We start from the raw sequence: 10,663 nt of genomic DNA, 5'->3' as shown, positions 1-10,663 counted from the left end.
AGGCGAATGGCAGCCTGAAATTACCTGTTTTATGGCTGAATGAGCTGCGGTCAGTCGAAAACAGGGATGGTGACGTCAGCTCTCCAAGATGGTGGCCGCTGGCCTCCTCTGTGGTCTGACCGGTGTGGAGAACCGAAATGGACTGCTTCCTTCCCCCATCTCGAACCCAGAGTTCAGCACTGAGTACGGTGCTTGCACGGCTGGCAGAAACTGCAGCGCTGTATCCCTGCGCCACTATCTCCTCCTCGTTTCCCAGTGTGCGCTGCAGACTCTGGCCGCGGGGCGATTTGCTGAATAACCAGTGTTACCCTCCGTGCGACAAATCTCTCGCGTTTGAGTCCCCGTAGCCGATCCTCGTGCGATGGAAATCCTTCCTCCAGGTTCCGGAGCACCCCACTATTGCTGGAAATTCCTAACAAGATAGCCTTTAGCTGTCCTGACTCGTCATACTCCCACACAGTGACGCAGCACACGGGGGCAATGCACTCCCCTCGCCGCCATCTTCCTATCTCCTATGTTAAATATTTTTAAAGTAAGAATTTATTCTAGGGAAAACTGCTAGGGATTGATATTCACCAAATTACATTGTTTTATTTTGTGCACGTGTAAATATATAACAACAAATTCCATAATTATGTACAACTATAATGCACCAATAAAAATATGTGGAAAGAAGAAAGAAAAAAGAATTCATTCTAATTTCTATCTGCTATCTTGATGAATACATTGTGGGTCTATAGATATTTGAAAACATTGAAGTGAATGATAATCTGGGAAATTGTGTTAAGGTTACAAAATCAGTCACCTCTAAAGTAGTCTTTTTTCTTGCATTTCCCCCAGTTTCTGAAACTCCATTTAGGGCTATTTATGTACTTTCCTGTTACCTCACTTATTCATTCATTCTTTCTTTTTAAAGGATCTTTCAAGCAATCGTCTTTCAACTGTTCCTGTTAGTTTTTCTTCTCTGTCTAGTCTGATACGACTCAATCTTTCCAGTAACCAACTGAAGAGTTTGCCAGCGGAAATAAGCAAAATGAAAAGTAAATCATTTTTAAAATATTTAAAACACTACATAGGTTTGAAGTTGATGTAACTTGCCTTTGGAAAAATAATTTGTAACATAATTATAGAGAAGTAAATAATAATTTTATGATAGTAAATGCAAGCAATACTTAGTCACATTTTCTCCAGACCATTATTATCTGACAAATTTCTAAAGAATTAACATCAAAAGATATTTAGGCATATTAAAAAGTAATTGAGAAATTGATTAAGGTTTTCAGCTATGCTATCTCTTCATTTGTTCAGCTATGCTATCTCTTCATATAGTTTTAACTATAGTTATAGTCTTTATGCAGTTTATAGTTATAACTATATATATATATAACAACATAAATAATATGTAGTTATAACTAGATATAAATATATAGTTAGTTAATATAGCTATATAGTTATATAAATATATACCCTGTATAGTTTTAGGACATTTAATTGTTATTTAACTATAAATAAATGGATTCTAAGAATAATTTCTTCATATGTATGGTGTCATGAAATTTTACAATGCTTTTGTTCAAATTATTTGACATCACATCATTTAGTTTACAGTTCTGTAAGTTAAATCAGGTAATTTTTTTTTTTTACAGTTTAAAGATTGATAAACCTTGATGAAGAAATTATGTTGTAAATTTTAGAAGCAGGTCTGAAATCCTCTTGCTTTATCCCTACTGCTTGTATTCTTTCAATTAGTGCTCCTAGATGCAAACATTTCTAAAAATTATTCTTTAAAACAAATTTTTTACTTTAAAAATTTATTGTATTTGAGTGGATCAGACAGCAACATTCTTTTCTCACTATTCTAGTAAAATAATATATAAATTTTATTAGTTGAAAGTAGTACTGTTTCATTTGCTTTGAAACCAGTTAGCATCTTCATATACTTGAAAATATGCAATCTAAGGCAACATATCGATATAGCCTTGAATTATTTAAAAATCAACAGGGTCAAACTGCAGGAAAATAAGTTGTGAATGCATACTGCATAATCAGTCTGTTAGAGAGGTAGGAGAATAGATGTTGGCCCTGGTAAGTGGAAGAATCTAATATGGAGTAAGCCTATTGAATCTTTTTTTTTTTTTTTTTAATTTTTTTTAGTTATAGATGAACACAATATCTTTTATTTATTTATTTTTTATGTGGTACTGAGGATTGAATCCAGTGCCTCATGCATGCTAGCAAACGCTCTACCACTGAGCTACAACTCCAGCCCATGCCTATTGAATCTTAAGAAAACCTTTACTTCTTTTTCAATTTTGTTTTTCTGATTGCCTTTAAGAAAGGAGGATCCAGGAGCTGAAAGAGAGATCCTGCAAGTAAAGATATTCTTTTGATGGACTGTGGTTGTGACTCAGTGGTAGAGTGCTCCCCTAGCATGTGTATGGCACTGGGTTCCATCTTCAGCAGATAAAAATAAATAAGTAAAATAAAGTAATTGTGTCCATGTACAACTAAAGAAAAACATTTTTTTAAAAAAGATATTCTTTTGAACTGTAGTAAATACTCTTGTCAAGAATGTTAGCAGAGGTGTTAGGAGAAGCATATAATTAAAAAAAAAAAAATAGAAAAGAAGATGGGAGTGGGAAGGAGTAGCAAGCAGTATGGATGAATGGAAGAATGGAAGGGAGTACATAAAAATCCAAGTCTTTTTAGCAGAAAATTTACTTACCTAAAATCCCAGTAACTCTAAGACACTATTAGCCAGAGTTACTTGATGTCCATTCATTCAGTCAATGTGCATATATGTTAAATGTCTTTAATTATAGCCTTTTCTTTTTAAGGGTACATAATATATGCAATAATAATTGTATATGATTTATATATTTTAAATCAATAGAGTACTAGAGAACTTTGTTTTTTAACTGCATTACAAAGATACTAATTTTAACATCATTAGGTCTTAATTTTAATTAAATGTAAAGAGAAACTTAGTTTACATTTATTTAGTTCAAGAATATTTGAGTATTCTTGATTATTGCCCCAGTATACATTAGCATATGTTCATAAGTACTTGCAGAGATTTATTACTCATTCTTTGAAATTCTATATAATCATACACCAATTTCTTTTTCTTTTTAAAGTACATTTTATTTTCACTGAATATATATTGCAGGATTAAAGCATTTGGATTGTAATTCAAATCTCTTGGAAACTATACCTCCTGAATTGGCTGGCATGGAATCGCTAGAATTGCTTTATTTGCGGAGGAATAAATTGCGTTTTCTACCAGAATTTCCTTCATGTAGACTATTGAAGGTACTATTTAGTATATTACTAAGTAATGGTATATTTTCTAAAAGTTGCTTATGAAAATGAATTTTTTTTAAAGGACCTAATCTTTTGGTCATGTGTGTTATAAGTAGTGTGTGTGTGTGTGTGTGTGTGTGTGTATTTTAGAATTTTAATGTGACTACTGACTTTAATGATATTGTTAGTAACAGATTTTTAAAAAGAAATAATTTTTAAAAATAGGTATTTGGTCCTTTCACCTGATTAGTAGTTCATAACTGGAGAAATACTATATAATGAGGGTAACATGGTATGTTGGGACTATCCTATGGGAGACCTGAAATACTAGTAAGAAATATTTACTTAATGCTATAAGTTGGCTTCTCTCACATTTATGCGATCTGTTTAAAATTACTTTATTTTGGCTTTAAGAATATAACACTGAGGGCTGGGGTTGTGGCTCAGTGGTAGAGTGCTTGCCTAGTATGTGCAAGGCCCTGGTTAATCCTCAGCACCACATAAAAATAAATAAATAAATAAAGGTATTGTGTCCAACCACAACTAAAAATTAAATATTAAAAAAAAAAAGTATAGCATTAGAGGGCTGGGGATACATATAGCTCAGTTGGTAGAGTGCTAGCCTCGCATGCACAAGGCCCTGATTTCAATTCCCAGCACCACAAAAAAAAAAAAAAAGAATAATGCATTGGGCTGGGGTTGTGGCTCAGTGGTAGAGCACTTGCCTTGCATGCATGAAGCAAGGGTTCGATCCTCAGCAACACATAAAAATAAATATAAAAATATATTGTGTCCATCTACAATTAAAAAAAAAGAATATAGCATTATAGCCAGGCACAGTGGCATATGCCTGTAATCTGGCAGCTCAGCAGGAAGATTGCAAGTTCAAAGCCAGGCTCAGCAGAAGTGAGACTCTGAGCAACTCAGTGAGGACCCTGTCTCTAAATAGAATGCAAACTAAGACTGGGGGTGCGGCTCAGTGGTTGAGTGCTCCTGAGTTCAATCTCCAGTACCAACAAAAAAAAAAAAGAAAGAATATAGCATTATAATTATGTTTAAAATTTGTCATGCTTTACTTTTCTTTATATCTACTTTTAGTGTTAAAAGAGTTTCTAAATAGAAAGATAACAGTGATCTAAAAAAATGGTAATGGAAAAGTTTTCATTTAATTAAATTAGCTAATTTTCCAACTGATAATTATAAATTCTGTTAATGGGATACCAATGTGTATAATTATCATTAATGGTAACATTACATGAACTCACTAAAATATAAATTTTTTGATTGGTACTGATTTGTTTTGAAACTAATTTTTCATCATTGTACTTTTTAGACTTATGCTTTTATTAATATTATAAATGTAGCTAGTAAATCATTTCTCTACTTTGGTTTTGTAAACTTGATGTTTCTGCAAGATTCATCTTTAATTATTTTTCTATTGCCAGAACATTTTTGAAGATATTCTTCTTTGCCTTTTTTCTTTATATGTAAAATAGCTTAAATGTAATTAAAAGTGTACCTTAGTAATAAGAAAGTTGTATTTTTTCTAATGTATATTTCCATGATTTGAAGTTAAGAGTACCCACAATTTTATTTTCGTTATCTAATATAAAATTGAATAAGAAATGCGTATGGCTGATCTTTGTTTTTTTAGGAATTGCATGTAGGTGAAAACCAAATTGAAATGTTAGGAGCAGAACATCTTAAGCATCTGAATTCCATTCTCGTGCTAGACCTGAGGGATAACAAGTTAAAATCTGTTCCAGATGAAATTACAGTACTACAGTCTTTGGAAAGGCTTGACTTAAGCAACAATGACATTAGTAGGTAAGTTAATAGATCAAATTAATAGAAGTTATATTTGTATTTAGTCATAATTTATTAATTAAAATATTTGTAAAACAATACATGAGATCCTTTTGTAAATCTTGAATTCACTAAATATTTATTGAGCAGATATTATCTACAAAGAAAGATTAACTAGATTTCGTCCTTGGCGGCTGGCTTGATATGTTTATAGAAGTAGAAACAAGTTACTGTAATTCACTAGAACTAAAATCTAAGGAAACTGGATTTTTGGTCCACATTTTTTTGTTGTACATAATGGCGGGACTTGTTATGTATTCATACAAGCACACAATATAGCAATATTATTTGGCCAACACAGCTCCCAGCAGGCTGGAGTTTTATGTGTTTTTTCACTGTACTATGTCCAACTCTTAGATCAGTGCCTTTGGCATATAGAAGGTGCTTTATAAATGTTTCTTGGATCTGTTAAATGAATGTAAAGCCATTAGAGGAATATAAAGCACTTTGGGGGCTTAAAGGATTTACAGTTCACTAAGAGGAATCAGGGCACACTTCATAGCAGTAACTTTTTCAGATGTTCTTCAAGACTGGGATTAGGGTAAAGTAAGTTAATTGCCTAGAACACAAAATGTAAGAACATACTCACTTTCAGAATTACACCTCATCTTAGTTATACTGGATCTTTATACAATAGAAGTTTCAGGTTCATGTGTAAGGTAGTGAGGATGATACATTTGGCAGGAGGAAACAGCACAAACAAAACTTTGGGAATTCTAAATAAGGTGCACAGAGGGAGCTTGTAAAAATTTTGAGCTTGAAAACTAAGTTGAGCCACATGGAAGAGACCCTTGAAGAAACAGTTTTCATTTTAAGTGCTATAGAAAGACTATGTACAAGGCTAATTTGAGTGTAATATTAAAACAATAACAATAATACGTTGAATAGGAGTGGTTTTATAGGTAGGAAATCTAAAAGCTGTTAGTTTAGTAGTTATCACTAAGGAACACATTTTAGTCAATGGCTTGTATTGACAGTTGTATAGATTTATGTAATGAGGAACTAAATTTTGAAAGCAATGGGAATGAAAAGAAAAAGGCATATGTGTGGTGAATTGGAATAAATTGTATTTAGCAGCTGACTGATTATGTTGGACATGGAGAGAAGCAGAGCAGTGAGCAAAGAATCATAAAATGTCATAAAACATCATATTTAGAAATGGAATTATTTTATATATACAGACTCAGATCATATATCAACTGGATGTCTGAGGTTTTAAGTTTGAATGCCAGAAATATGGAGTACTATTCACAAAAGAAGAAAAAATTAGGCAATGCAGATTTTCTTTTATGTGTATATTTTAATAAATATTTTTCAAAGTAACATTTGTTTCCACAATGTACTTACGGCATATTTAGACCATTGATTTCAATACTTGGATAATGATCACCTTTTCATACATATATGATAGAATTAAGCAGTGACCTGAATATCTATAAAAGTGTTTATCTTTCCAGTAATGAATAAAATAATCTATTGCTTCTTACAAATATTAGCATGTAAAATTTTCTCCTTGGTGGTTTTATTTAGTCTACTGCATAAGAGCAGTAGGAAGCAGATGTTTAACAAAAACTAAATGGTTGGTACAAATATTTTTAATGTCAGAAAATGTATTTCAATTTTTCTGATATCAGAAAATATATTCACATATATTTTCCTCTTTCTCCAGAGCTCTGGAGATAAAGGGCCTATAACATAATCATATTTTAGTATATTTTTAGGAGTTTTTTCCTTCCCTCAAAGCATATAGTTCTGAGATACTAATAATTCTTGTCATTTTCCACCCCTTCAAATTTTCTTCTAACTAAAATACTGGTTCCTAATACTGTTACTAGAATAGTTTCTATAAAATAAAAATATCTAATCATTCATCTACTTGAGAAGCTTTGATAGTTTTCCATTGCCATAGCACTGTTTTCTCAAATACGGCTGAGTATTAGAATCATTTAAAATGCATTAAATAAGGCGAAAAATAATACAGATTTTGAGGTACCAATGAATTAGAATCTCTTACAATGACACCTTATAGTTTGTTTTGTTTTATTTTGTTTAAAAAATAATTCCTGGGAAGATTTTGGTACATCTTGTCTTGAAACCAGTAATTGAAAGATAAAGTCCAAAATTTCTGGTAAAACAGTCAAGGGTGTCTGAAGCTGAAACGACTTTTGGTTGCTTCTTTCTTTCGCTGTTCTAGGTATCCTGCTTTCTGACTACATCAAACTATAAATACGCCACCCCTTCCTTTTGTTTCTTTATCCTAAAATGCCCTTTTCCTGCCTTAATGCCTAAGGGAATCCCATTCATTTTAAGCCCAAATCCAGGTGTTGCTACTCACTTCTATTCCTTTATCCTTGTTTCTATTTTCATAGCAGCTTTACTTATTTAGGGTTTTTCTTATTATATATATTTTTATATAATGTTATTTTTTGATGTGTGACTTACATATAATAAAAGCATATACTTTGATGACTTTTGGCAAATGTGTACAGTTGTGTAAACATTGTCACAGTCATGTTAGAAAACTTCTGTCTTCCCAAGAATTTTCCGCCTTTTGCCATCAATTCTGTTTCCATATTGCTAACTAGTAACTACTATGTACTCTCTTTGCCTTTTGTAGAAAATCATATAAATGGCTTTATGCAGTATACAGTTTTTGTGTTTGGCTTCTTTCATGTAGCATAAAGTTTTTGTAATTCACTCATGTAGTTGTGTTCATAAAGTTCATTCATTTTTGCTAAATATTCTCTTATGTAGATATATCACAATTTAGTCATCTCTACTAGTTAGTTGATGAACATTTGGGTGTTCTTCAATTTTTTTGCTATTGTGAACATTCGTGTGTAAGATTTTGTATGGACATTATTATTTTTATTTGGGGGGCTTGGTAAATGTAGGGAGTAGAATTGCTTACTTGTATGGTGGATATATCTTCAATTTTAAAAGACACCATTTTTAAAGTAGTTGTATTACGTGTATTCTCACCAGCAATATAACATATGTATTATTTGTTATATTTTGTGCACTTTTATATGTGTTTTTTTCCTTTGTTCAGTTGAGAACTTCAGAGCAAGAAGTTTGACACTATGCCTGCCAATTTGTAGTATTTTGTAGAAACAATAAATTTTATTGAGAGTGTATATGTGTATAAATGGGTTATCTTTTTTATGTGCCAAAGATAAAAATGACTGTTCTTATTGAATGAAAACCTAATTGGGTATGTATTTTGTTGTTTTTATTTGTCATTTTTTTTCATTTAGAAATAATTTTATTTGCTTCCTTGAAGTACAAAATTAAAACATTATTAATGAGACTGGTTGAATTGCTGAGTCATTAAAATTTATATTTTTTTAACATTTTCTTTTTAGCACTAGATATAATTTAGCAAATATTTTATATCTAACATTCTTTTTTAGCAATTTTATCATGACAACTTTGAAGATATGTCTGGTTTTTCTTTTATATGTTTAGCATTTATCTGAGGGAAAAAATTTTAGGCCTATGTAGGCCTTTTTTGAGACTATTATATTATATTGTTTATCATATGCTGTTAATTTATAGTTAACTATTTGGTTGGTCTAGATTTATATTTAACATTTTCTCTGAAATCAGTTTAATCTTTTGTAGTCTGCCCTGTTCATTGGGAAACCTACATTTGAAATTCCTGGCACTAGAAGGAAATCCTTTGAGAACCATTCGGAGAGAAATTATAAATGTAACTATTTAAAATTCAGCTCTTTATCTTTCAATTGAATTGTAAATGTATATATGTTGATCTGTAAAACTGCAAGGTATTCTTGGTGAATGCATGTTTTTTTTTCTCTGCCCTTTCAGAAAGGAACTCAAGAAGTTCTAAAATATCTACGGAGTAAGATCAAAGGTACTTTTTCTATTTTCTTCTATACTTTAAAGAATTATATGAAAGGTGGTAAAGTATTGGTACATAAATTTCAATGTACTCAATATGAGTATTTAGAAGGAATAGTTCCTGGAAGTTGTGGCTCTGTTCTGTATCCACATAGCCATAATAATGCTAAGATTATAAAAACTGAAACTCGTAACAGTAATGTTCAATCTTTAATCTCTTTAACTTAAAATCTATCAATTATAATATATCATAACAAATCTTCAGTAAGTACCTAGTGCTTTAACTTTGAAAAATGAGTATGACTTTACTTTTAGGATATAACACATAGGTTCCACTAACTTGTAAATACTTTAATAGGTAGTTGAGTACCTACTATCCATGCAGTTTTGTTAAATTCTGACCAAAATGAAGAAAAAATATTATTAGGTATGATGTCATATGAACATGCATCAAAAATTAAAATAGTACTGTAAATTTATTTTTAGTAATCTATTAAATTTTTAGTATTTCACTAAAAATGTGATATATCCCAGTTTTTATTTCATATCTGTCATCATAGCAAAAAGAACAAAATTAGGGGTTGGGCATAGTGGCACATGTCTGTAATCCCAGTGGCTTGGGAGGCTGAGGCAGGAGGATCAAGAGTTCTAAGCCAGCCTCAGCAATTTAGCGAGGTGCTAAGCAACTCAGTCAGACCCTGTCTCTTAACAAAATACAAAATAGGGCTGCGGATATGACTCAATGATCGAGTGCCCCTAAATTCAATCCCTGGTACCCACCCACTCCCCAAAAAAGAACATAATTAGTTGTACTAGTGTATTGCTGTGTAACAACAGTTGCTCTAAAACTTAATGGCCAAGTGAAATAGCTATTAATTTAGTTTACAGCTCTGTTTTTTATGCAGTCTTGCATGGTTCTGTGTTCTCAGTTAACCTATGTTAAATGAGTAAGTTCATTCTTCAGCAAATTTTTTTTTTTTTTTTTTGTACCAGGGATTGAACCCAGGAGTGCTTAGCCACTGAGCCACATCCCCAGCCCTTTATTAATTGATTTATTTTGAGACAGGGTCTTACTAAATTGCTTAGGGCCTTGGTAAATTGTTGCGGCTGGCTTTTAAACTTCTAATCCTCCTGACTCAGCCTCTGAGCTACTTGGATTACAGGTTTGTGCCACCACACCTGACAATGATTTCTATTTTCTACCTTCATTGTCAGATAAAGTATTAAAATAATTTTCTAAAAATCTTATTGCCTATCAATGAAACCATTTCCTTTCTTCTCTAGATAGGCTTTTTCCTCCAGAAAATATGGATTATTCTGACATATGATCAGTTAGAGGTCATGTCAAAATAACCAAATTTTTATGGATACAAAAAGTCTGGGTGAATCTAATGTAGATTACATTTGTGTACCAACCTTTCTGTTCAGTAACCTTTATCCAAAGGTAAGTAAGGAAATCCATGCATGCAATTTTATTTTCTCCAGAAACATCACAAAAGAAATTGGTGATGGAAAATTTTGTTAATGTATGTATCTGAAAGGTAGGAAGAACTGGGAAAAAAGAAAATGGCAACAAAAATTTTGAAGTTGGAAATAAATTCTCTTTCCTTTTTTTTTTTTTTTTTTTTTT

General features: G+C 31.7%; 1 protein-coding gene across 3 annotated transcripts in view; it reads left to right on the top strand.

The window, feature by feature from the left end:
- The window catches only part of Lrrc40 (leucine rich repeat containing 40), a 60,889-nt gene that overhangs the window by 21,810 nt on the left and 28,416 nt on the right, over positions 1-10,663 (top strand). For all 3 annotated transcript variants that reach the window (XM_048814052.1, XM_015490499.2, XM_015490500.2), the window contains exons 5-9: positions 917-1,040; positions 3,170-3,312; positions 4,958-5,130; positions 8,794-8,881; positions 9,001-9,046. In XM_048814052.1, coding sequence (XP_048670009.1) covers positions 917-1,040; positions 3,170-3,312; positions 4,958-5,130; positions 8,794-8,881; positions 9,001-9,046 — 574 coding nt within the window. The remainder of the gene's footprint in view (positions 1-916; positions 1,041-3,169; positions 3,313-4,957; positions 5,131-8,793; positions 8,882-9,000; positions 9,047-10,663) is intronic.

The sequence above is a fragment of the Marmota marmota genome, unplaced genomic scaffold (genome assembly GCF_001458135.2).
Source record: "Marmota marmota marmota unplaced genomic scaffold, marMar, whole genome shotgun sequence".
Taxonomy (NCBI): Eukaryota; Metazoa; Chordata; class Mammalia; order Rodentia; family Sciuridae; genus Marmota; species Marmota marmota.
This window is presented reverse-complemented; position numbering and strand designations above follow the sequence as displayed.